Genomic DNA, 27,674 nt, shown 5'->3' with positions numbered 1-27,674 from the left:
CCAAAAAAAATTAAAAATCGCTTTCATACTCATTTGCCTGACTTAAAGTGTAAGATATTTTGTGTATATTTTGGTCAGTTTTGGAGGAATAAAACAAATGATTAAAATAAACATTAAGAAGAATTTGAACTTCATCCAAACAAGATTAACCTTAACATGTGGCACATTAAATAATGATCAGATTAAGTCTCTGGATCCAAAGATGTACAGACCAAAAAACACTTGATGAGGAAGGGAGAGTTGGAGTTGGAGAGTTCAGACTGCATGAGGAACCAGCAAAGTGGAAACTCCTCTCTGCTGATTATATCATCACACTACATTAATCATGTGAACAAAAACAAAAAAAAATGAATCTTCTTCTTCTTCTTTCGGCTGCTCCCTTCAGGGGTCGCCACAGCGAATCATCTGCCTCCATTTAACCCTATCCTCTGTATCCTCCTCACCCACACCAACTATCCTCATGTCCTCCTTCACTACATCTAAGAACCTCCTCTTTGGTCTTCCTCTAGGCCTCCTTCCTGGCAGCTCTGACCTCAGCATCCTTTTACCAATGTATTCACTGTCCCTCCTCTGAACATGTCCAAACCATCTCAATCTGGCTTCCCTGGCTTTTTCTCCAAAACATCTAACATGAGCTGTCCCTCTGATGTCCTCATTCCTGATCCTATCCATCCTCGTCACTCCCAGAGAGAACCTCAACATCTTCAGCTCTGCTACCTCCAGCTCTGCCTCCTGTCTTTTTCTCAGTGCCACTGTCTCTAAACCAGACAACATTGCTGCTCTCACCACTGTCTTGTCCACCTTTCCTTTCATTCTTGCTGACACTCTTTTGTCACACATCAGTGTTTTTAGTCAGCCTGCATGACTTTTCCAAATATGCTACAGCTCTACATGGTAGATGCTCATTGACCAGCAACACCTGCTGCCCTAATTCAAAGGATGCTCTCTTGGAAACACTGCAAATTTGAGTGTTTATAGACATTCTGATCCAAAAGCTGAGAAAAACTTTCATAAAACCAGTGATACATATACATGCAACAAAACTGAGCTTCCACATGCAAACTCATCAAAAATAAGCAAAGATGAAATGCGAGGCACAACTTCCTACATAAATGTATCATCACACTTCCACTTCCTAAGCTTCCCTCTCTGATTAGGTTAATGTAAAATTGTGTGTTAAATCTACAACAGTTGGAACATACAGACTATGGCATATTGTGGAATACTGTCTCAAAACTACTGTATATGAAACATCAATCATACATGATATGTAATATGTAATATGTGAATACTTTAATTGTGAATTTAAAACTCATTTCTCCTAAGTATTTTCCTATTTGTGTTTATTTGATCTCCTGGTCTCCACTCCATGGCCCAGTACTCTATACATTTAGGTCATCAAAGCCTGACCTCCTTCCAGCTTCCTGCCTCTGATTATGTAACAATTCTCTGAATTGTTACATAATCAGAGCGAAGGAGGCCTCCCTGCCTCGTGTCTCCTCATCAAAAAGGAAAAAGAGGCAGCTCAATGGAAAACACTGTCATTTTGAACTCACCCAGCCAGGAAATGGCCTCAAATGAGGACAATGGATCCTGGAGTAGAAAATTACTAAAGTGGGATGTTATGTACAGGCAAAAAGTCTGGACTTCTATTTATGTGTTTTATTTTTTGTTCCCTAATGTTTCTGGAGCAAAAGGTCACAAGGCCTCTCTGCAAATTCAGGGCATCCAAGTAAGGCGTGGCCAACACGATTCCTTACAGAGTAAAGATGAGTGTAAGGCATGGAAAGGCTGCTTTTGTGTGTTCATGGTAAGATGCCTGTTTGAAATTGGGTTAGAATAAATTACTTTTCTAAACACTGAATATTTATTATGCCATGTTTAAAAATGAGAAACTATTTAGGACAATTGTGGATTTGTGAATTTTAAGGCAAACACTAAGACACTGCAAAACTAGACAAATATGCTTTGTGGACTTAGAACCATGTTTGAACTACTGTAAAATTTCAAGTGGAAAAAAAATGAAAAAAATACAAAGACCAGAGTAGAGTGCTTTACTCTTTGATTAAAAACTGATCAGACTTGTTGACCTGTAAATTACATTTATTTATAATTTACTAAGAAGCTTCCTGGAAAAAAACATATAATTTGGCACTAATTACAAGCATTGTAAATTAGAGTGTGACCACATTTCCGGTACATTTCCAATTATTTCTAAATGCTAAACTAAAACTAAACTAAACTGTTCTATCAGTCTGTAGTAGCGAGTGCACTGTTCTTTGCAGTTGTGTGCTGGGGAGGTGGCATCAAGGCTGGTGAGGCCAACAGACTAAACACGTTGATCAGGAAGGTAAAATCTGTTGTTGGACTGGAATTGGACAGTCTGGAGGCTGTGGCAGAGAGGAGGATGGTGGACAAAATAAACTCCATACTGGACAATTCTGCCCACCCACTCCATGAAGAACTGTGGCGAATGGGAAGTTCATTCATCCACAGACTAATTCCTCCTAAAGCCAAGACTGAGAGATTCAGGAAGTCTTTTGTGTCCACGGCCATAAGACTCTATATATACTTATATATACAGCCATAAGACTCTACTATAATTCCTCAATATAAACAATAATACACACACACACACACACACACACACGCACACGCACATCCCCCCCCCCCCCCAAAAATAAATAATTACTTTATTACTTTTCTACATACAAGTTAATTACTTTACTTTATTAATTACTATTAATTATATAATTTAAATAACATTAAATGTAATAACTTTAAATGAGAATAACTGCTGTAACAATTGAATTTCCCCTTGGGGATTAATAAAGTACTTCTTCTTCTTCTACTAAACTAGTTAGGCCATGAGCAAAACATGCTAAATGTGAAATAAATATGTAACAATAATCATACATGTCACCAAAACTGAAAAATAAAGTCTTATAGTCAATAAGTCAATAATAATGAATGAGTAATAAATATTTAAGGAAGTTTAAATGGAGCAATATATTTTATGGGAATTCCACTGGAGGTTATTTTCCTGTAAGAATTACCATTACCAGAACTACTTCTTTGTAGATTCACTTGAAAATCTTCACAACATTTAGCAAATTGTGTAGAGGGGAGAGGTATGTTGCTTTCTAGACTATAAAAAAAGCTACCATGCAGTGTCACCTGCTGAAAATGAAATTGAATGCCGTGACGAAAAACTGACAGGTTAGCATGCTGATTTATGAGAGAGCATGTATGTAAACAACTGCGGCATGACAATGATATTAAAACTACTGCTCTGTCACAAAAAGCAGTCAGGGCCACTGTGCTGCTTAATGCTTCAGATTTATGCATGTATGGTATGTCTTCTACCACATACTGTTTTTTTTTACCTTTGGAGACTGAACAGTGTTGTTCTTTTTCATGTTTATGCTAAGTTCTGAAGCAGGTTTTGTGTTGTTCACCATGACCTGAATTCATGCCATGTGATACATGAGCTGCCCTGTAATTCTGTTTTGATTTTACCGGTGGACTAATTCCCTCTTTCCCTAGTAAACCCTTGGCCCACAATGAAAAAAGGTAATAAGAGCTTGGTCATTAGTTAGCTAATAGTCAGTTTTACCATAATCTCTGACCCGGTTACACAAATTCACTCTTATCGATGGCACAATCTTGTGTCACAGCAGATGGTGAGACGGGAAGGCCTAGAATATTCTTCAAAACAGATATATGATAAGATGTGTAATGGGAAGGGATTGGTTAAATGTAAACAAGGTAAAAAAGATAGTCTCATGGTTAAATTACCTGATATTAATTATGAAACCTCACCATAGCAACACAGTAAGAATAAGAATGTTGAATACAGATTTGGGTAAAGGTGCTTAGAAAACCATTAATACACCAAACTAAATGGCCTAAGCAGTATTTCTAAAAACCATCCTAAAAACAATAAGTTTTTCTTAAAACCACAATTACACCATGGAGCCTGTGTATCAAGCGAGGAATTTGCCTTGCAGGATGAAATAATGAATGTAAAAGCTAGACTCAAATCACAATCCTCTGTTCACATGCAGTTCAGCTGACTTCTTCAGACGAGTCAGTTTATGAAGCTTGGTTTCCCCTGGAATAAACAGACTCTTTCTTTTATGAAACTAAGCAAGAGCTGTAGGAAACTGTGATTAATTGATATAAGCTACGTCTTAAATTAGTGGTTACAGTCATCTGATTAACTTAACCCGGTGAAAACTCAAGTTCTTTTATTTTTTCTTCATGTCACACACTTGAACCATATCAGCTTCTCCCTAGATGCTTAAACTAACAACAGAAAACAATGTGGTTGTACATTATCTAGTTGTTCTCACCGCGTTTTCCTCCCTCATGCCGTCTATGAGCTGCATCACCTTTATGAAGTGCTGGCAACGGAGGGAATGATCAACAGCATGGGTAGGAAGTGCTTTGTGCTGCCAGTGTCTCCATTCCCACAAAGACAGCTCTCTGGATAGTGGTCTGTTTTTGGAAGCTTCCTCCTTTGAGATATTAAATGACACCATAAGAATATGTGGTATTAGTAAAAATAGTAGCATTATATTTAAGTCAGAAGATAATGGCACAGGCAGCAATATGACAGGGTTCTTGCATATATGGCTGAAAACTAGAACCAATGCAGAAATGTTTTCAGATGCAGTACAGGAAATGTGCAAACAATCCACAGAGATGCATTAAAATTATACACATTTTAGTCCAATTTTTCCTCAAATGTTATGGTGTCAGTTGGTAACTTTACTACTTGATGAATGAGAAGATAAGTTTCAGTAAAGATATTACAGTGGTACATTACAGACCAAGCTGTAAACTCAAATCTGAACAAAACACCCCTTCATATTTTTTATGGTTTTTTTTTTAGTGTTATTGTATACTGAAGACAGAAAAGTGAGTGCTCCAGCTTTAAAAATGAATATCTTCTTTCACATTGTTCTTCATGCCTCTCAAAAATCCATAAAAAGAAACATAAAAAACAAACAAACAAACAAACAAAAACAAGGAGAAAGAAACCTGAGGTGGTGAATCACTAGATAGAGACACAAAGTGTGACTTCTTCAAGGTTGGATGTGCTTCATTATCCTCCAGCCTCATGGCAGACTCCCACAGGGAATATTCTGCACTGCTCAGAAACCCATCCATTGCTGTACTACCCTGCCAAACTACCACATTAGACACACATTAACTCAGAAACTCATGTCCAGTTTCTCCAGTCAACAGAACACTTGAATAAACAAAATGAACTCATACCAAGACCCTTACTCAGGTTTTGAGGATGGATGAATGAAGAGCGTCTCTCAGAGTGAGACTGTCGTCCCCTGACAGACCGCCTGCTGCTTTCCCGGCAGTCAAACTGGCCACAGGTAATGTGCATCTTGTGCAGGGTGGGGTTCACTCCCTCAGGCAGCATACGCGGACTGTTTGGGTACATGTGGAACCCACTTTTGTTGCCAATGATGTACTTGTACACACTACGCTTGTTGCTCTGGCTCTGATTGTAGGTCTGAGGAAACCAAAAATTTAAATTGTGGTTGAAGTAGTTTTGTGGAACAGCTTGTGAACAGAAAAATCACTTTGAGGTTCACTCTCTTGCTTTTGGAGCTGCAAGTTATTAGACAACACTCACCCTCTCCTCACGTCCCTCAGCCAGGATAACAACAATTCGTCCCTGACGCTTTCGCCCAGTACGCCCCATTCGCTGCACAAGGCGAATAGGATTCTTCTGCGCATCAAAGCAAACAATGAGGTCCACCTCTCCAATATCCAGCCCCTCCTCCCCAACACATGTGGACACCAGTGTGTTGAAGCCTCCCTGACGGAACCTGTGTACCACCTAAAACACAAATGACAAATGTATCTTAAACTCTTAAACTCTGGCCTTTTGGTGTAAATGTTGCAAAAAAATGGCCTTTAGGGTGATTTTTTCTTCTAGAAGACGAGTAAGTTTTCGAAACATAATTTATGTTTCTGCCCTTGATTAAACAACAGTCTAATAATCTGTACCTCTAGCTGCTCTTTTTGGGTGAAACCTTTGACCCCCTTGCCAGCTGAGGCTTGGCCCATAAAGGTCATGACCCTGATCAGCGGAGCATGGTGGTTCAACATGACTGCGATCTCTTGTACGCTCTCACGGAATGATGAAAAGATCATCACACGTGTGCTTACTTCATGAGGACTCGAAGCTGGACATTAACAAGACAGAAGAAAAAAAAAAAAAAAGACCAAAAAAATTCCTTCAGTGAAGGCAGAGCCAATTTCTTATGGCACTTAAACATACAGTACGTAAGTTTGATTCAGGTACTAGAATCCTTTGTTCTCTGATTAGCTCTTACAGGCTGAATAACAATGCAAAAACATTTGTTATCCTTTCACTCTCTTCAATTATTCAGGACTCTGTACAAGAGTTTTGATGAGAGTTTAAAGAGTTAAGAGTTTAAAATCCTGTATGGAAGCTGTGGTACTATATATTCATTTTAGAGGAATCAAAAGATATAAACTCCATTATTGCATCTTTAATTGAAGCTTAGCAATGAAGTTTAAAAACTTCAACACAATACTAGATTACTTCTCTTTGGTGCAGTTAGAACATGAGGAGAATTATAGATTTCAGCTATAATCCAGAGCAACACTAAACATATTAGCTATAGCACTACATTGCTATTATACATAAATCACCTTTACTGTCTGTTGATTTCTCAGCCCACAGTCTGAAGTGCTGCAGCACCACCTCCTCCAGCTTCTCCAGTTTGGGGTGACTGTAAATGAACGGCTCATCTGGACCTAGAGGTATTAGTCATCGAGGGTGTTAGTCACATAGCAGCAGTGTATTCCTTGGCATATTCTAAGGCAGGTTGTAAACTCAGACACTTCTTTTCTCAGAAACAAATAGTGGTATCCAGATAGTTACACAAACCAAATTAAAAACCTGTCATCAGAATTCCTCTACTACTTAAAGAAGGGTCAGAAATTTGAATGACACAAGTAAATGGGCAAGTACCAGCAGATGGCTTCACAAACATTGCTTCCATCTCATGGTAGAGGTCCATAAAGGTGGGAGTCCTCTGCAGTTCATTTCTCACCCTTGACATGTCTGAAGCAAAAAGCATGGAGAGTGTTATACCAAATCATACACTGGTCATACAGCCAGTGTTGAGAATTGAGAATCTGACATATGAAAGGATTTGGTTGAAATCAGTTGGGAGTCCAAATATGCATATATGAGGAAGAAACATTCTCTCCTTAAGCCTAGTTATGTGTGCAACTAAACTGCAAGAAGTAAGCCTGTAGGTAAAGGGGCTGACCTCTGGATCCATCCATGATTCCCTGGATGTAAAGAAAGAGCGATCTCAGCCCCATCTGCATCAGCAGCTCGTAGCCATGGTACAAGCTGATACACAAGGCAAAGTCGCCTTCCAGCATTCCCTGCTGTGGGCCCTGTAAAAAGCACTAAATAAATTTAATATTGGGAAATCCTGTGGCAAAGTGGAAATGATTGCAATATGGGATATTTGTTGAATCACTCTCTGTATGTCATATGACTTAATGTATATCAACTGCTCCATTAAAATAGGTGGATCTATAATATCTAATGCAACCCAATGCAACAGCTCTACCACATACCCCTAAAAAAAGTATATTATGGCAAATTAGAAATGTTCAACTTTATGTTTTTTACTGTAGTCATAATTAGTGGCCAAAACATTATGAACACCAACAATATAATGACTTCAACCCCAAAGTGAACTACAAACTCAGCTAAATCCATAATCTGATAGTGTCAATAACCTAGAATTCTCGCTGGCTCTACAGGCTTGCAAAGAAAATAGAGTATAGTAACTTAAACACTTTACATTTTAAAACAGTTTAGCCATTCTATGTTATTTATTACTAGTGCTTTAGGAACATCTTGAACAAGAGCACTAGTCTTCGGAAGGGCTATGCACAAAATCAACTCATGTAAAATGTATATTATTATAAAACACAGTATATCATGACTCTTATTGCATTGCCCATGCCTTGATGTGTGCTGGTGGGTTCTTGCGGAACTGATCCCTGGCAAGGATGAGCTGGTATTTGGTAAGAGTCCTCAGGTCCTTGTGTGCCATCAACCGGTTCTGAACTAGACGAGACATAAACTTCTCCAGCACCTGGCAAAAAACAAAAAAAGTAGGTGATTAATAGCAGAGACAGACAATAACTAAAATGTGTTGCATCCATGCTTCTTCATCCTGCCCTAATTTCCTGATAATGGGAGAAGAGATGGAAGCATTTTGTCAAACAGACAATTTTACCAATATCTATTCATTCTTATGACTGCAGATAATGGAAACCTAGGTCACCACAATCTCAGTATTGTGGAACTGCTGCTCTATAAACTGAAGAGAAGAAAAGGCTGCTTTGAAAGAAGTCAGCTGCCCTTTCATATCAATTTGTGTAAAAAATTTGATTTTATAACAGCTGGCAAGCAATTTAGTCATTCTGAGCTGTAATGGTCTTTATGTTATTAGATGGCTGCAAAGTCACCTCTGGAACAACAAATTTTTATAATTTAATAGAATAAATATAGGGTATATCATATTTAACCAAAGAGACATAAAATATATTCTAAAACACGTACACATATTTTATTGATCACAAAACAAAATATATATCACTCTTTATTATGTTTTTTCTGAACAAAATAAGAGGTGACCACTACCCAGAAACACCTAAACCATTCCCCCCTTCAGAAGACACAAAGATGAAGTACAGGTGAAAGAAATGTATAGATAAAAGATAAAAGGTTAATACAAAAATAAATTGATTATTTGAGGATAAAGTCTTCAGCCGCATTTGTCTTCTATATTAAACATCTTGAAATCACCACTGGAACAGCAAGAGATAATTTAATAGAAACCCTGTTTCTCTCCATTTTCCTCTTAAAGTACAGACTGAGCTGACTGCTCATCCCACTTCCGCAGAATCTCTCTAAGGTGAAAGGTGAGTGTGCTTCCTATGGCTTATCAAGACAAAAGAAAAGGGTTAAATAACAACCTCTAATACCACTGACCTTTCTGAAAATATGAACAGCTATATCACCTTGATCCCACAAGTTTGTTGTTGAGATTGTAAAGAGAACAGGCAATCTGGCTAGGATTGTTCTTCATCACACATGATATAGCTTAAACTTGAAAACAGATCACTTAACATGTTTATCAAAGGAGATGCCTAACAAACCCTACTTTATTGCAATGGTGCTATATTGCTATGCTAAATATATTCTGAGGTTTATATTTTTATACAATGACTGACCACTGATGGAAACGAGTTGAATGAGGGTTTAATTGCGCAGTGCTGGTCTCATGGCTACAGAAAAAAACCAGATGACCCAGAAACCACTGTATGCTATGTGGCTATATAATCAGATAAGAAAAAGAGGGACATAAATAAAATCAAACGATAGGTGCCAATGCTAGCAGCCTCCTCCCATCTTACCCTTGACCACTGAGCCACAGTTAATAGTCAGAAAACAACAGATTTTATTGGCATCAATATTGTTGAAAGCCATAGTGCTGTCACCTAATCTTTGCACCAAAAGCAATATACACTGTAACATGGATAAACCCTTTAATTTTATGGCCTTCTCTCTGGTGCAGTCAGCAGTAATCAATTTGTTACAAGAAACTAGTTTGTGCTGAATTAATAATGTCATGGAGACTTCTGCAGTGTGTATATTATATTGGATGTACATGTTTGTGTTGTTGTGCATGTCAGAGAGAAACACACAGCATTAAAAGAAAGGGCCACTGCGCATAATCCCTCTCCGCCCTCTCCCCTTAATTGACAGGTGGAGCACAATGTGGGTATGTGTGCGCAGCGGTCAGGTCCAGATTATAAGATTACACAGAAACAGCTTAGTGAGGTCACTGTTTTTGTCTGGTTGATTTAGAGAGGGAAATAACAGAATGTGCATAAGAAAGCTGTGTCAATGTGATAGTATTTGCCCATTTACTTCATCTTGATTTACACCTATTTATTTCTTGCAGTGATTAAAATCAAATAGATGCAAACGCATATGGCAGATGTCCACATTAACGGCTAGTCTTGCATGCCTTGCCAATAAAAAGATAAGTGATGACAAAAAGTATGCTATGCAATTCATTTACTAACTAACTAAATAATATATTATGTCAGAACAGGTTTATATTTGATGAAAAACTGTTGGATCATTGTAGAGCATGAAAGGTTATGCACAAAATCACTTTCTAAAACACTCTCATGCACACCGCCACAAAGAATTAAATTGATGATGATTTAAATTATACTTTTTAAAATTACTTTATGGAACACCTATAAGGTTTAGTATGTTATGTTTAGGCATTAATGAAATGAGTACAGAGGTCCCACAGAAACTGTTAAACAAACATATTGTAAATTTTAGTAAAATTTGGACTAATCCCAAGGTCGGTACTAAGATTATTAAAAAGAGGAGAGGCAAGGATGTGGGCCAAAGGACATCATCAAAGCATGACTGAGCATGCTCCGTGTGAACCAACATCTGATTGGTTGAGGGGCATAGAGCTAAGTGACGTAGGGAAATCAGTGAAAAAGCCAGTCCGTAGGCAGTTGGTAATAACAGAAACTACACTAAATCTCCTTCTTGCATGTCAGCAAAGGGAGGGCCTTATTAGTGTGTATGTGTCGGTGTGCATGATAGCGCCTGCCTTTCCATCACTGACAATTCTGAGGGGCTGACAAACATAACCAGAGGAAAAAAAGCTCTGTTTTTGCTGTAAGAGTGCTGCTGTGAATTAAAAAGCAATCACTGTCTGGCTGTGTGGATTTAAAAAGAATACCCTGATGTGGATGGACAGATACTGAGGTCTACAGCCATGCAGAGGCCCTATTAGGCCTCCTATTCTGTAGTATTGTCTATATCAGTGTTTCTGAATGTGTACATAGAGACTCCCCCAGAGAATACAGATGATTACATAATGTCCTCTCTAGGTGCATGTTGAAGGGTGAAACATGGTGGTTGGCTGCTGCAGCCACACATATCAGAGGAAATCCGCCTAGTCTCTTCCCTAGCATGAAAGTTCAAGTTTGTTTATAATCCTCGGCCTGGGGAGTTTTTTTTTTTTTTCTTTTGGTCGTCATCCTCCACACTAAAAGCCTACTTAGAGCCTACTAAAAAGCAGGAAAAGATGTACCAAAGCAGAAAACACAAGAGGTAAATATTAAAAATGCACTACCATCACTATTATTTAGGTCTCAAAGTTTGTTTTGTATTTTAAAGTACCCTATCTTTGACAGTAGATTGGTATTCACTCTAGACAATCATGACCTTCATTCACACATGTACATGCACACACTCACTCCCTTTTCTGCCCTCTACCACTGGTTATCCTGCTGTTAAGATACACATCAATTTCTTAAAGGGCCAGGATGCAAACAGTCACTGCCAGCAATGTGTTAGCAGATGTGTTAATGTCATAAATAAGCTGTGACTGAAGCCAGGAGGAGTGAAGCTTTCATTACAACATAAGCTTCACAAAATTCAATTGAAAAAAAAAAAAGGGAGGGGGGGACAGACAAACAAACTGGAAACCCTTACTGTATGCTACTATACACTACAACAATAGATGGGGCATTTTATTTTTGTTCTATGCCTTTGCAATTGTATAACTATAGATGACAAAAAGAAGAAGAAAGAAAAAACTAAATAAGATTTTAAGCATGTGATTAAAAAAAAAAAAACAGTGATTAAATGATTAGCCAGTTAATGGAAATTCATGTTTGGATAATCAACTCATGTAACTTCAAAAACAGCAGACGGTATTTGAAGCAGTCACTTTGTGTGTTTGGGGACTTGTGAAGAACATTAATTCACTTTTTTCTGACATTTTAAAGTCTAAATTATTAACCATTTAATCCCAAAAACAATCTAAAGATGCTCTGATAATGGAAATAATCGTTAGTTGCAGCTCAAGTACATAATAATTAAGACCTTGTGCTGTGACATAAATATTAATTAGGTAACCATCAACATAAAAAGCTGCAGCTGGACATCTTCGCTTATTGTTGCTGTCTTTGCACATTCTGGAAAGGCTTTTGGGTGAAAGGTCTTCACCGGGTTCGGATCAAAGTATCGGGTATTTATCGTGTCTGGGGGAGGAGCTGGGTGTTGTAGGGGCCATGTGCCCTAAGTCCTCACGTGGTTGCCCTCATCCCGTATAAATAGCGCGTTTACGCTGCTTTGCACAGGCTAAGGAGGTGGCTTCTTGTTTGGTCAGTGGGTTAATAAATAACATTCTCGGTAATTGAGTTTGGCTCGTTTAAGCCACATATTACGCCGCGAAAGACAATCTATTTAAATGTTGGGAAAAGCTTCGTAGTGCCTGGTTTGCTCACCACAAAGTAACGCTTGTCCTACCGGGGTCTGAAGAAGAAAAACACCGGCACATGTACGAAGCGTAAACACACTCATAAGTGCTTTTTAGTGTTTTCAGCAAACGGTCTAAGGTATTTTCTGGGTCTTAGGAGCAGAAATGGACCGAGGTGGCTGTCAGATGAGCGGCGGCGGTGGCGGTGGTGACGGCAGCGGGACCGACCCTCACGGCAGGATCACGCTGGAGGACTTGGAGTCTTTCACGGAGGACCAGATGTCGGACTCGGGCAACGGCAGCCTGGAAGAAGGAGGAGGAACCATGGAGGAAGACGAAGATTCCGACCGACTGCTGCATTACTGGCAGGACGTAGCGAGAGGACACCAGGTGGAAGTTTCTCAAGGTAAAAAAATAACAATAACAACCAGTGTTATGGCAGAAAACCCCAACGAGTATGTTTATGTAGCGAGCAGTAACAACACAGTTATTGTTGTTGTTGCCCAACTTTATTTTTCGACAAGTAAACACAACAACTGGGGACATCTTTGACTTTGGTTATGTTACCCGGCTCAGCCTCTTTATGGCGCATTACCATGTACATTGTAGTTTCTAATATAATCAACAAGTTCCAGCCAGGACCACACATCGCCTGCCCCTTCAATCGACAATGTTTGAACTATAAAACTGTATAGCTGTTAAAATGTTTCTACATTAAATGCAAAGACAGGTTAAAAAAAAAAAAACTCACATCTCTGACATACAGAGAGGATGTAATATAAAGGGCCAAACTGTTGTACAGTAGCAACAACACACACACTCCTGTTTTCTCAGGAGTGCCCTTGGGACTACCAGGGCTGCTGGGAGGGGATATGTGTTGGGCCCCACAGTACTTTAACTGCCACATATGTTTCTTTGTCAATTGCATATACACTTTGAAGCCATGTAACCTGAAAAACGTCCTTTGTCACACTTAAACCTGTTGCACAGACAGTAAAGGACCACAGTTATTTACAGTATCAATTAAATATTCAAGGTGAAAATATTCTAATAGGACAGTACAATATCAAAGACATTATAAATATATTACAATAGTGGCCTTACTTTAGAGGTAAGGTTGAATACTAAAGAAGCAATACTGAAGTATGGTTAAGAGATTAATAATTTTGGTCAGTAAACAAAGACTAGCTGTCAAATAATAATAAACGTGATTTAATGCAATTGGCTTTTACTAAAGTTACTGGTTTAACACAAAAGCTTCTGTCATATTTACTGGAAGACAGAATCGCCATAATCCATCATTGGTTTTTCAGATTATTGATAAATATTGGCCTCTCAGAGGAAATTACAAGTGTATTCCAGAAAGCAAGTTTTATAAACCCTGAGATAGGAAGCTGATCAGAGTTAGTTCAGTCAACTCTGAGCTGAATAACTCTGAGTTAACCGTGTGCACGAAGACAATAAAAAGCTATCTTCAATTAAGGTCAGATACAACGATTCACTCTGGCAATGGAGAAAAAAAAAATAGGTCTACGTTCTTTACACAAGTGGAATCAGACATTCTCGTGCAAAATGAAAAATACTTTCATTTTTCAATTTTCTGTTTTTCCATGAGATATTTCATGGATAGAAAATTGAAAAATCAAGTTAAAAAACAATTTTACACTGGTCTAACAAATGACAAATAGGATTTTAGAAAATTTAATTCAATTTTTCAACTTTTTATTTGTCTTGTCTCAAATATAAAATTGAACTGATACGCGTTACACAGACGTTATGCAGTCTTGAAAACATGAACAAATTTTTGGAAGGAAAAGCGACAGCTGCAACAGCAAAGGTGAGGTAATTGGTGTAGGAGAGAACTGCTGCTTGAGTCAATGCATACGTTTGAAAAACACACTTTATGTGTTTATTTCTTATAATTTAACACTTAATACACCTTGTTTCTTTTAACAGTAGTCTACAGATGAAAAGTAGTTGTCGATGTGACTACATTTTATACTCATTTAGGTGCAATCCAAAGGCTAAAAGCATCTGGCAGCAACTCTAAATGAAATATAAGAACATCGTATAAACGGGTAATGCATACTGTACAGTTCCATTATTATAACTTTTATTATTTGGTACGTTGAAGAAATATTACTATTACTTAGTGGTTTTATTTCAACAGTGGTTTTGATTTCAAACAATGCAATTTTAACAAGTAAGCTACATTTCACCTGCAAATCATTATAGTACTCAACATTATAATTTGTGTTTGATCTCACCATTTTAACTTTATTCTCAACATGCAAAACTTAAAAAAAATCCACAATGTAGATGTGAGGAGAGCTCGCTGTCCTCCCACTGACTGACTGATCATAAAAGTATGTCACTAAGATACATTTTGGCTGCTGTCTAATGAAGATTTTTATCTGCTTCTCCTGACACAAACTTGAAAATGAATGCGCTCTGATCAGTGTGTTTGATATGAACCGTATAAATGCGGAAATGAACCGGCTTGTCTGACAGCTTTGCAGACTTGACAGGAGTCAGGGTTAATTTACTTTGAGTTTTCACTTCACTTGCTTTCTGGAATGAAAATGTTGGCCTCACATAATTACAAATATCTCACATTTGAACACTGCACTACATAAGTTTATATATTTATATTTATAATATATTTAGTCAGTGATATGTCCTGTGCTCACCCCTGTGACTGTGTGGACATGTCTGTGTGTTAGTATGTCTTTGTGCATGCGTGATGTATCTGCAGGCTGCCTGGAATGTGCTCAGGACAGCTTAATGTTCAAAGGCTTTGCAACCCCTGGAATGAAAAAATGGCCTTCAGTAGACCAACTCAGTGTGCGATTTGAGCTTCTGTCGGCACCGCTGCAGTATCAAGAGTGCAAACATGCATGTTCTCAGGTGGTCTGTACTTCCATTCAGAGTCTCTGCATTTAATTTGGGTAATAAAATACACCAGTTCAGATTAGTTAAACTTAAATAAATACATTCTTTTTAAAACCTACTTAAGAAATCTAACTTTTCCTTGTATGGCAGAAACCATTAAATAAAGTAAATATCCCACTGAGAATCCAGTAACATAGACGTATCGTCCTTCCTCTTGCCACAGCACTAATTGAGGACTCTGTATGAAATCACTTGCTGGCACTTTCTGACTCAGTGGGATAGCCTGTACCGGTGCTAGAGCTGCTACAGTAATGTAGCTAAGGACACAGGCCAAGGTACCTTAGAGAGATACCACCTATATTGTTAAATTAATAACCATGGCAACAATGATAATTGCAGCCTCCAGCTAACTAGGTGGCTGTAAAAATAAATGTGGTGTACCTATATCTGTTACTATTGCTGTACAACCTATTGTTACGCTATAAAAGCTCTTTGTAGGCTGTAAGATTTTACTTTACTGGAAAACAAAGGTGGCAAAGTATATCAGATTATCCTTAAATAATTTGGATGCATGAAGACATTAAGTCTTAAGTCTCCTTTCATAAATATTGACAACAATTCTTTTTCTATTTGACAGCAGCTTACCGCACCCAAGAATCTTCAAATTGAAGAGCAGGGTACAAGAGTGTTTGAAGCTTTAGCATAAGTGCCATTGTAACTGGTTGTTGACTATACAGGGCAGTTAACACGTCAAAGTCTAAGATGGCAATGTAAAAATAGACACACCCAAAACAAAGAGTACATTCACCAATTACTATTGACAGCTATATTAACCTGTTTGTAGGTTTGTTGTTGTTTCACAGTCCTATATTCTAATATGTGTATTTATATAAATTCATCACTTCAGTGATCTTTCTGAAAGGTGAGACATGCCAACAGAGCATTTCGTCTGTACCAAATCTGCTTTTGAAATCTGAAATTTGTTAAACACTTGGATTAAACTTCACACAATAGCAAGTTCAGGAAGTGAGGATTAAGCTGTTGAGCAACAAAATACCTCAAATTTTGCGTCAATTATTTTTAGAAAACAGTATGAATAGAAAAAAACCTCTGCAGAGCAGAGGGTAGTGGAAGACAGGCTAGGCTGAATAGGTATTTCACTGCACTGATTATAAAAGCCTGGGTATAAAATCAAGTGTTGACTGTTCACTATCAACACTAAAAGAGGTTGTCCCATAGAAACTCGTGAACACGAGTCACAGACAAGTTTGCACTGTAGCCTTGATTTCATGAGATCCTAATAAATGAGTTTAGATGTACACTCTCACACTACCCATAACCCAAATAAGTGCTTTGTTCATTGTCAAATGATTGATCACATAAATACCAAATATCCTCTGACCCAGTTGTCCTCCATGGTACTGATTGACAAAATCTGATTGAATTGGGTTCACTCTGAGTGCCATGTATTTGATGGTTCAACAGTAGAACACAATGCCATTATTTAATCAGACAACATGGGCATCATCATCACGAAAAAGTATGTGTGTGTTTATGGTTTTAATGTTTAACACTAACAAGTTTTTTTGTTTTGTTGTCTAATCAGCCCTCTTGCAGTATTATGCTATTGTTATATTTGGGTCCACACTACATTTATTTTAAGCATGTGCAGCTAAATTATTAGATCTGTAATATAAGTGTAAATAAACAAAAGTTGCTCAAGACATGCTCAATAAGTTGTTGACAGAAAAATAGCGCAAAGTTTCACAAAAATGTTGATGTGGTCAGTTTCAGCAGCGTTGGCTAATGTTGTAGTTTCCCTCTGTTAATACTAGTCCATACCTGGCCTCCGGCAGCTTTACTCAGTGTTCTCTCCATCAGCTTTAATAAACATTACACTCTGTGACATCCTGGCACAGTGCTCTACCCATCTGGCAGCCTCTTCTCATACACACTACTAACACCGCCTGCCAGCAGATTACTAGTGAGGCTGTATTATATGGGTTAGAGACAGAAGACTGCAAGTGTATCTATGACGCACATAGCATAAAGCTGTATGGAAGCGTATTACGCTGTAAATATGTGACGATCATAGGAAAGGTGGCCTGTTTTTAGCTGTGTTAATTGCCTTAGACGACTGGTCCACTACACAAAATATCAAGAAAGGAGGTATTAACTGTATTTGCTGGCTAAAATACATCTGCTTTCATTCTTTGACTAGTGTACAGTCAAAGTTGGCATCTGATTCAGGGTTTTTTGCTGTGTCCAACACAAAAACGTTTTGTTGCTGTTATGAAAATGATTTACTTGAGTCACTTTCTTTTTGGAACATGGTTTAAACTGAGCAAGTATTGCTTCTTTGACTGTTTACAGATATGGCTGAACCCATTCAACAGCTAACCAGCAACAACCAAGGACGCAGTCACAGGGAACATGTGCGTTTCACCGTCCTCACACGGAAAGAAAAGGTAACTATATGAGTTTTACTAATGTGGCTATGACAAATGATCTAGTATATATCCTTATTCTAAGTAGCACATTTTCATATTCTGTAGGAACAAGGAAAACCTTGCTTAGCAACAACCAAGTTTAATGCAGAAATCATCATCAAAAACATCAAAATGAAGACCTTGCATGAGGACCCTTTCTTTGAAAAGTAGCAGCTAAAAAACCTAGTTTATCCTACAAGGCCAAATGACTGTCAACTTCTGGATGTAAGAAACTCAAATTAAAAGCAAAATGCCCAACTGGGAGTGATAAAATGATGATAGTAAAAACAACTTTAAGGTACATGAATCAGTGGGTATGTAGACATAAATTCATAGATTAGGCCTGAATGCTTTCATGCCTAGGTAATGATCTTTATGTTCTCACCAAAAACAAATAGATTTCATAATACTGACATACACGGAACAGCATCTCTCCAAACTGTACTATAGATCAAGCATCTTGATAAGCACAAAATAATTTAAAAGCTCAACGAACATTGTGATTTGTCCATGATCACATATAGAACTCCAGTGTGAGTAGGGGTCAGCTATTTACTTTCGAAAAGATCATGTCACCCAATACAATAAGCCATTTAAATTCCTTAGGGGACATATAAATAAAGAGGGCTAATTGGTTTAACTTGAATTAATTAGTTCATTAAAACTTGGCTGAAGACTCCAGTTAAGCAAAGGACAATCACGACACCGTATTTTTAGAGCAGTATCTCAGTGCCTTTAAAAGCACAGCACATTGACAGCAAGCAGCCTTGAACCATAAGGTCAACTGAACTGCAGTGGTCACAGAGCACAGGCACGTCCAAATAAACCAGACTCACAGAATAATACATTTTAAGCCTGCAACCTTACATTACATCAGTATCTAAATATTTATCAGTAAAGTAAAGATATCATACAGGTAATTTTACAGCTATTTTATAGCTGAATGTTTTTCACTGGAAGTATCAGAGGTTGTGTGAGATGGTTGTTTTGTAGGATGCATTTAGCTTTAACATTTGCCAGTGCCATCTTGATGCCATTCTCCACTTAAAAAGAGAAAATGCTACAGGAAATTTTTATAAGGAGACTTCATCTCTAGAGTAGTCACAAGCTGTTTAGGTTCTAACTCTGTCTTCTTGTTAACTGTACTTTTTTAGTGTGGGGAACTGCTCTATGAGAAGCGCCACTACGAAAAGGGTCACTGGGCTTGTATAACAATGCATGAGGATACTTACGAGCAGAGCATCTGCTATGGTTTTATGAGGATAATGAGATACATATGCCAACAGAACTCTCTAGGTATGTCTACAAGCAGGCAACCATTTCACACACCAACCAGGTCTGGCCTTCTGAATCTCAGCTTTGTCTTCCAATTCATTTCCTGCCTATCATTTCAAAGCCTGAAAAGTAATAATAACAATTTTCTTTATTTAGGTGACTACTTGGGCATGACACTTCCCATTGTGACAGTGGTGCACACAGATGAGAACCATTCAGTGATCTCTCGTGATGTGACTGTGGCATACTACCTTCCCATTGAGCATCAGGCCCAGCCACCACAACCTTATGACAATGACATTGTCATAGAGATCTGGCCTGCCACTATTGTATACACAAGGTCAGTAGAGAATAAAATGCAAATGACTATTTCTTCTGTAATAAATTAACTCCCTCTCCCTGCCAGTACTAATCGATAACACTGATCAGTAAGACTAGAATTGACTTGTTGGCTTGTTTTTTTCTGCATAGCAGTTTTAATGCCTAATACTCAAGCATGGTGTTTCCTTCTTCTTCCTCCAGGCCCTTCACCGGGCCAACCAATGACGTGACTATCATAAACCAGATCAACACTCTGGCAGAGCTGCTAGACTCCCCTGGTGTGTGTATCAATGACTCTTTTATCGTGGCTGGCTACACCAACCCAGCTCACAGCAACCGTCAGAATGAGATCTGGTTCCTAGAACGACACTGAGTGACGAGGAGTATGCAGCATCCTATCTGTTAACCCTGAGCCTCATAAAGGTTCCCATTACATTGCCTCAGCCCAGCTACAACCTCAGAACCATTTTCGTAGGTCCTCTTCAGTCACCACCTATAGCTGAAATGACCACCAGTCCAGCACACTCAGCAGCTGGGGGATGATTTTAAAACATAGCCCTTACAGTGCCCTTACTGAATTTTAATTTCTGTTCATTTTAGATTCTTATTTCACTTATAAGAAGTGAACAAAAAAAAAAAAACACTGCCATACTCTCGCAGCCACAGTTCAGATGTTGTTGATCTCCTGCAATTCCATTGAGGTATCTCAGACTGGTCCTAGGCACAGTGCCGTCTTGTAACTCTTGGCTAATGTCAGAAACATGAGTGTGTGTCTTGTCTACAACAGAAACACACTTCCAGTGCACTGACCTTGTAGTGAAGGTCAGTGCACAACAACAACTTTCTTTAGCATGCTGTTTATTTATTTCTGGACTAGATAATTCACCACATGTTACATGATGCCAATTACTATTGCAACAACACATCATCAGTAGGGTAAAACTAACCTGTCTCACAACGGTCTAATCCCAGCTCACGTTCCCTATTAGTGGGTGAACAATCCAACGCTTGGTGAATTCTGCTTCACAATGCCACTAACTTAATTCAGTCTAAGGTTGCACTGAGTTGCAGAAGTGGTGTGTTGCAGCACAACCTAATAACATCCAGACCAGAATTGGTTGCTTTACCATAAATAAGCTCAACACAACAGGTGTTTAGAAAACAAACACATATGAAGATAATATTTTCATGTGTATATGTGTAAGGATGCACAGCTTCAGTGAGAGTGAAAACAAATGTCACACTTGAAAGATTGAAAAACCTGTCACTGGTTTTACTGCTGATTGACAATTATAACATATTATATAAGTACTTTTCTCTTCATAATATGATGCAATGCATTCCTCATGTTTGAAGTCTCTAAAAATCACTACCTATGTAACTCTGATGCTCTTGCTACCTGCTATTCTGTGTCAATGTTAGTTTGTATGCATTCACTACTGCATTTCAAATGCCACTGCTGCTAAATAGAAAAATAGAGGACAATGAATATCTACTGTGATTATATATTTTTTCAATCTATGAAAGTTAAATTTAGTTTTACTTAGAGCTTTTTCATGTTCTATGACCAATCTAAGAAGAGTTTATAAAGTCAGAAGAATTATTTATGTCAGTCTTCACTGTTTTAAAATAAAATATACCCATGCAATGCAGCAAAAGCAAAGTGTCAACCCAGCTACGTCTGGTTGAATTTATATTTGCTTTGGGTGATAGTGAAATAAAACTGGAAGTGAGCTAGCCAAATTATCACTGTGTGAGGATTTTTACCTGAACAGAAGGCTTATATGAAACAATGAGACAGGCAGCTTTTGAGGTCTTTTAAATATGTGTAAAAGTAAAATTCAGCAAAAAGTGATAGGAAAAAAAGCAGGTTATATCTTATTTATGCCACTATAGTGAAGAATTTGACAGTTAGGAAAGTTCGTATTGGGATACGAAGCTGCCCATTCTTAAAGTCGTTCGTAGTTTGGCTGACATGAAGACATCCGAATCCAAAGAGTTGATATAATATGATACGACGACAGTCAGGTGTAAATGTTTGCCAAACCACGATACATGTAGGTTGGGTTTCCCTTTGAGAGCTTGGTTTTATGGGATCATCAAATGTGAGTATTAAATGTGTTTTCCTTTCTTTCTGCTTATTTTTTAGTGTCTTGCAAAGTGTGTTTTACTGTGAAAAAAATGAACTATTGTGGTTTTCTTTGTTCAATTATAATGTGCTTCTCTCCTGTCTTTCAAAATCTAGTTTGCTTGTTTTACTGGGCACATACACACAATATGTGTTTTAGACAATTCTGGAAATATGACTAAGGAAATGTGCATGTCTTTAGTATATATGAATAAGTACAGTGTAGATGCTACAAAATCTGGGAGAGAGTAGGACTGATTAGTAATCAAAAACATGAAATAAACAGAATTTGTGTGTTGGAAGATAACAACTGAAAATAATTCCTTTTTTGTTTGTTTAAACAAATAACAGGAAATCGATATGAACAAACTCATAAGGCCTAAAACCCCAGCCCCTAATTGCACCATCAGCTTTTATTACAACACAACACAGTTTTAAATTTTACGATGGATATCGCAGCACTAGACAGTGGCCTAGATGTTCACTGGCATTACATGCATTGTCTATAAAACCTCCACACATACTCAATCAAAATCACAGCACAGAGGCACGAGAGGAGAGGAGGCTACTTCAGTACTTTTGTGGCTGAATAAAACTAGATAATTCACCACATGTTACCTGATGCCAATTACACTGCATCTTTTGTTCAGACAAAATATGCAGTTATTAATAATTTTAATGTCTGCTAAAATGGGCCAAAACCCGACAAAAACGCATACAGTTCAAAAACCCTCTATGCATGACTGACTCATTTTATAATCATCATTCATTTCTGCTTGATTGACTGCAAAGCTCATTTTACACATGAGTACGGTGTTATCTCTATTTTGTGTTCTGTCTGATCAAATTAAGAGAGAGGAGTCAGGTGTAAAGGTTAACAAGCAGGTTGCAGATGCCTTTCAGTCAGGGGGTAATATGAAGAGAAGATGAAAAATGAAGGTCAGTAAACTCCCACAACTAACAATTCAAGGCATTGAAGAAGGAAAAAAGATCTAGTATACATATCTAAACTTTAAAATGCAGGTGTCACATTCCAGCTGTTCAGCCAGCTGAGAATTATTAAATGTAGCTGCACATTTACAGTAAAGTATGCAAGAACTTGTAGGATCAGTTAGTAACTCAGTAAGCATACCAACACAGAAAGCCAGACTAAAGATTCTATTAGAATGCTGCTTTCCAGCCAAACCAGTCCATTTAATATTACCTGAGTCAGTAAGAACCACACAGCAAGGGAAAAGAGACGACAGAAGGATTTGTACAAAAATAAACTAACCACAAGGTGGGAGCAAAGCACCAAAAACACAACCGCTACACTTAGTCATCAAACTGAAACAAATACGACCAACAGGGTAAAAATTATGTATAAAATGTGAAGCCTGAGTGTGCTTGTCTACTGGCAAGACTCACTTAAACATAAATAAAAATAGTGCTAATAAGTAGTTTTGGTATCAAAAAGAAAGAACTTTGTGTTGCTTGGCACTGTATAAACACCTTTATCCTTTCCCACATCTCCTAAACTCTGATTAAGTAAAACACTTAAATACTTTGTAAAACTAAATAAATAAAATCAGTAACAATAGTTTTTTCAAAAGATTATACAGTACATCACCCATAGGCCTACCTGCAGGTAGCGCGCCTGGTGAGCAGACAGGACATCTCCAAAAGGAACCACCACTTTCTCCACACTGCGCTGGTGGGAATGGGCCTGGATGTCTGGGCTTTCTTCTGAACGCAGCTCAATATGGGAGATTAGCAAATTTAAGATCACTGACTGCACCGACTGCACAGATAGAGTAAGAAAGGAGAGGATGAAGCATGAGAACAGTTAAAGAAGAAATTATTTTGAGGTCACACTTGTTCAAAGAGACAAAAAGGTTTATTCTTCTCACCTTTGTATCTCCCCCTGGAGTGGCACTGAGAGCCAGGACACGGAATTGCAGAGTCTGGCTGCCGAGTTGCCTGATAACCTACATAACAGGGGGAAAGCAAACACAGGACACCTCAGCACATTTAACCAATGTGCTGGCTACATTTTGATTGAGCACACAAAATTAATCTCCTTATAAAAACTTGCTGCTCTCAATCTGACTAAAGCCTTAATTCTCTGTGAAGAAAGGATTTTAAGAGCAACATTTCAATCTTGAAAAAAGTGAGAGTTCATATTCAAATTATTTTTGGTACAGGATTATTTGAAAGTCAATCATAGCACATTTAACATTTACAGCCTCTAAATCTAGAATGCAGCATATACTGTATAAGTGATTCCCAGCACTGTTATGATTATCACTGGAAGGTTTCTGTACCTGGCAGTAGGCATGGTTGCCCAGAGCCTTGTGGGCTTCATCGATCACAACACACTTGACCTGGTCAGCTGGGCAAGTGTTTCTAGACAAATCATTCACCATGACTTGAGGGGTGAGGAAGAAGACACGCTTGGACCTCCACACCTCCTGTCTCTGCTTTGCTGCTGTGCTACCTGTGAAATGGTAGAGCAGTCTTGAAAATTGTGCTTAAATCAGGCAAGATGAGTGTCATGATTTTTGTCATTGTTTTCTTACCTGTCAGCTCAGCCATGTGTGCCTGTGGGATCCCCATTACTTTGTAACAGGCCTCGATCTGTTGTGCAACCAGGGGTTTCGTGGGAGCCATAAATATAATCTTCCCAGATGGATACCAGCGGTAGAAGTTGTACATAACCACAGAGGCTATGAATGTCTTTCCCAGACCAGTGGGGAGACACACCAGTGTGTTCTGAAACAGGGCAGCCTCTGATATCTTTAGCTGGTACTCTCTGATGGGGTAGTTGGTGGGGTAGATCCATACCTTAGCTGAAGAGTTGTCAAAGCCAGGGAAGTCTGGATATGTCTGTCCACCTGATGGGATGGGAGAGAGGGCGCTGCTCTCTGTCCCTACAGGGTTGTCATCTTGAAAAAAGTTTGCATTATCAAGATGCAGGTTCTTTTCAGCTTCATAGACAGCGACCACCATTAGATCATCGTCGTCCTCTTCATAAGCAGGTATGGGATCCTCTGTCCTCGCTGGGGTATCTGATGTGAATGTGGACCCCTGGCCTATTTCAGTCCATAAAGGATTTCGAGGTGGAAATGCAGTAACGTTAGCTCCCCGTGCAGTGCTGCTTGGGGTTGTTCTGCGGCGTACAGCGGATTTCTTACCATCTTTTTTCGTCGGAGCAACTTTGTTTTGGGAAAGGGAGGCACCCCATGTCTGAAACAAAGTCATCTGATTTGAACCACTATTCATTTTCATTAGCTGTGGCGCAAAACTTCGAGACAGCATGTAATATGAGCAGCGACATTTCAAACCGAATATACAAGCAGACGATCACTTCCGGCTACGTTTTTTCAAGATACAACACCACCTAGATAGCGAGTTGTTTCCAGAGTTGTTTCGGTAATTTGAATAGTTTCTACTGTAAAAATGTAAATGCATTTTATTCATGGCAACGTGCGAGGCGAAAGGCTGAAATATTATACGTACGCGGTTACGTTTCAGAAGGGCAAGCTTTTATTTTTTTTATCTTGACACCGGAACAAAATCAAAAGGTTGAGTTAATTTCCCGCTTTTGCGGCAACGCTGTCACGTTACCATAGCAATGGACCGAAGCAAGTGGGAGAAGATACTCAGCTGTTTTCAGGTAATAACCAAATTACATTATCTCGTTGCCAAGCTGTACAGTACCGAATATCATCTTTATACCTGCAGTAATTCACAGTTAGAAGTTACCTGCTAGCTAGAACTGTTTAGCTATTTTTGCTAACTCTGGGAAAGGTGCTAAAGGTGGCTAAGGTCGTTAGTACTGAAGTAACCGTTACTATAGTTACACTCCTCTCTTCCGTAGGCATTTGCACGTGGATACTTGGTGAGAAACGAAGTCTGTCGTGCAAGACGAGATTTTGAAGACATCGTAAAGGAGATAGATGGGAGCTTGTCCCATGTAGAGTGGAAGGACACGGTCATACCCATGCCCCACTTCGCAGACACTGTAAGTAACTGTAACTGAGTGTGATTTAACCAGCTTCTCGATGAATATCTCATGCTTTTGTTCATACGTCGTCAGCACGGTCCATTCCTACGACCCAGCAGCTTTTCCAGCAAGCCATCAGATCCTGGACTAAAGGTCAGTGCCAGTCCACATAGCCCAGTAACAGTAAGAGCCTTGCCACAGGAGCGAGGAAGAGATCAGCATGTCCTAGAGAAGACAGAAGCTGAGAGAGATGATTCACAAAGCAAAGGTCAAGCTAGTCCTTCCAGGGACTGTTTCCTCAGCAGCCATGTGGGAAGAGATGAGGAGGGTCAGAAACAGATGGAAGTGAGGAACCAGGATGAAGATAAAGACAGGGGGATGATGGACAGCACAGAAGACTCCACCAGCATCTGGAGCAGTTTGGACCAAGAGATGAACTACAGTCACTCTCACAAAGGTGTGACACATAATACTGCTGATGCCTGCTTCTTTTGGGTATATACAATGTGTTTTAAACATTTTGATCATCAGCAGTAACTTCCTGATGTACATAGACAGATGGACCTCTTTGTGAAACTAGTTTAATATGTCTGTTTGGAAACAGATTTTTCTACTGTAGTAAGAAGTCCTCATCAGTCATTTTGATTTTGCGATCTCTCCTTCAGGTTCCCAGCAGTACTGCTTGGCTCAGGAGGTGCCCTGTACCCCAGATGACCTGCGTCTCCATAGAAACACTCTGACCATGGAGCTAGTCTGGCTCCAACAGGCCATAGACAGCAGGAAAAAGGTAAAGGGAAAGATGTAGAGTTTCCTGACATTAATTCTAAAGTGACAGTCTCCTGCTGTAAGAAAATTGCTTCTGCTGCAAGACAAAATTTATTTAGTGACCTCAAAAATAAGTCAGTACAACACTTCCCCAAGATGTAGCATTTCTCACAGAAGAGATACCTGCAAGTATCAGAAGGACAATAATAATAATAATAATGATAGTAGTATAATAATGATAGTAGTATATAATAGTCAAATTTGTATTAGAGCAAGAAGTTACTTACTGACTAAAGGGATCAAATATGCTAAGATATGGAGTAATGTGCTGAGAGAACATTAAATATAAATTACAACTTAAAACATTTACAAATATGTAAATTATAATTTCAACTACATAATCACATTGTTTAGAAGATCTGAAAGTGCTTGACTAACCATATCATTACAGGGTGGAACTTTGCAACAGAAAATGTATTTCTAATGATTGATTTTTCTTTCTTTCTCTCCTCTGTAGTACCTGTCACTTAAGGATAGTCTGAGCGTATCCTGACAGTAGTTATGACTGTTGACAGTCACAACTTTGTAAAAACAATTGTATTTAAAAACTGTATTATGTATTTGAGGGAAAAAAATTGTATATTGTGCATCCTGTTGTATTATGTTGTGTATGTTAATGTAAAAATGAATAAAGAATGCGTTTCCAAAATCGTCTTCAGTAGGAGAAAAGCTTTATTTAAACAAATTCAGTGGAGGATCATTGGGTCTAAACAAGCTTGTTGTTTCTTGTTTCTTTCCAACTAAAGAGCACCCAAGGAAGGCTACATTTAAAGGCTACAAAAGAGTAAAATTTGTATTGTTCGGTTCTTAAAATTGTTTTTTTCTAAAAAATATTTCATGTTTGTTAAATCTAAAAAGATTCACTTTTGAGAAATTTTAATAATGCTGGGTCTTGCACTTGCTTGGTACTGCTAATATGTAGGGGCTTGTTATTTTTTGGAAAATATGGACAGCTGGGTGTAGAGGTTATCATATTGATTCAGCTTACAACACAGCGATCCACCCATTCTCCAGTCCTCTGCCTGTCCCTTTTGTTGTGGTTGCTGCCGATGGTTTGGTCCACAAAGCCAGCCATTGCTGGCCATGCTGCCATAGCAACCAGGAAATACTCACCGCCGTCAGTGGAGTGTGTGCGTTAGGGAGATAGAGAGGAGCAGAATGTGGTGAGTGAGAGTCCAGACAGACCACCACAACAGAAGGAACTGATTTTACCTTCAATTTTGCGATTTCCCTGCTTCATCCACCACCAGGCTTGTGAGTGACTGAGCAGTGTCTGTGGATCAAAGCTCATTTACTATGTGTCTGTTTTAATGTGTATTTGTTAAACAAATGTGAGCCAAAGCCTGTGGTACTACAGCTCTAGG

The 27,674-nt window shown here is 38.6% G+C and overlaps 3 protein-coding genes across 4 annotated transcripts in view; 2 read left to right on the top strand and 1 right to left on the bottom strand.

Annotated features, from left to right (window-relative positions):
• Positions 1–25,043, bottom strand: part of fancm (FA complementation group M) — a 33,248-nt gene extending 8,205 nt beyond the window's left edge. For both annotated transcript variants that reach the window (XM_026329350.2, XM_026329425.2), the window contains exons 1-13: positions 24,059–25,043; positions 23,804–23,976; positions 23,390–23,467; positions 23,122–23,280; positions 8,049–8,180; positions 7,335–7,467; positions 7,031–7,123; positions 6,709–6,813; positions 6,037–6,215; positions 5,660–5,866; positions 5,296–5,536; positions 5,047–5,195; positions 4,356–4,520 (exon numbers count right to left, since the gene is read on the bottom strand). In XM_026329350.2, coding sequence (XP_026185135.1) covers positions 4,356–4,520; positions 5,047–5,195; positions 5,296–5,536; positions 5,660–5,866; positions 6,037–6,215; positions 6,709–6,813; positions 7,031–7,123; positions 7,335–7,467; positions 8,049–8,180; positions 23,122–23,280; positions 23,390–23,467; positions 23,804–23,976; positions 24,059–24,797 — 2,553 coding nt within the window. In that variant the 5' untranslated portion in view covers positions 24,798–25,043. The remainder of the gene's footprint in view (positions 1–4,355; positions 4,521–5,046; positions 5,196–5,295; positions 5,537–5,659; positions 5,867–6,036; positions 6,216–6,708; positions 6,814–7,030; positions 7,124–7,334; positions 7,468–8,048; positions 8,181–23,121; positions 23,281–23,389; positions 23,468–23,803; positions 23,977–24,058) is intronic.
• On the top strand, positions 12,273–21,604 carry soul3 (heme-binding protein soul3). Its single transcript, XM_026329519.1, has 6 exons — positions 12,273–12,476; positions 12,553–12,801; positions 17,661–17,755; positions 18,931–19,072; positions 19,208–19,391; positions 19,574–21,604. The coding sequence occupies exons 2-6, from the start codon at positions 12,561–12,563 to the stop codon at positions 19,743–19,745; spliced, it is 834 nt and encodes a 277-aa protein (XP_026185304.1). The 5' UTR covers positions 12,273–12,476; positions 12,553–12,560; the 3' UTR covers positions 19,746–21,604.
• A 29-nt stretch (positions 25,044–25,072) lies between the features above and the next one.
• iqcc (IQ motif containing C) lies at positions 25,073–26,915 on the top strand. Its single transcript, XM_026329613.1, has 5 exons — positions 25,073–25,155; positions 25,360–25,503; positions 25,579–25,942; positions 26,151–26,272; positions 26,768–26,915. The coding sequence occupies exons 1-5, from the start codon at positions 25,114–25,116 to the stop codon at positions 26,801–26,803; spliced, it is 708 nt and encodes a 235-aa protein (XP_026185398.1). The 5' UTR covers positions 25,073–25,113; the 3' UTR covers positions 26,804–26,915.
• Positions 26,916–27,674: the final 759 nt, after the last annotated feature.

This window comes from Mastacembelus armatus, chromosome 22, assembly GCF_900324485.2.
Source record: "Mastacembelus armatus chromosome 22, fMasArm1.2, whole genome shotgun sequence".
Classification (NCBI taxonomy): domain Eukaryota; kingdom Metazoa; phylum Chordata; class Actinopteri; order Synbranchiformes; family Mastacembelidae; genus Mastacembelus; species Mastacembelus armatus.
This window is presented reverse-complemented; position numbering and strand designations above follow the sequence as displayed.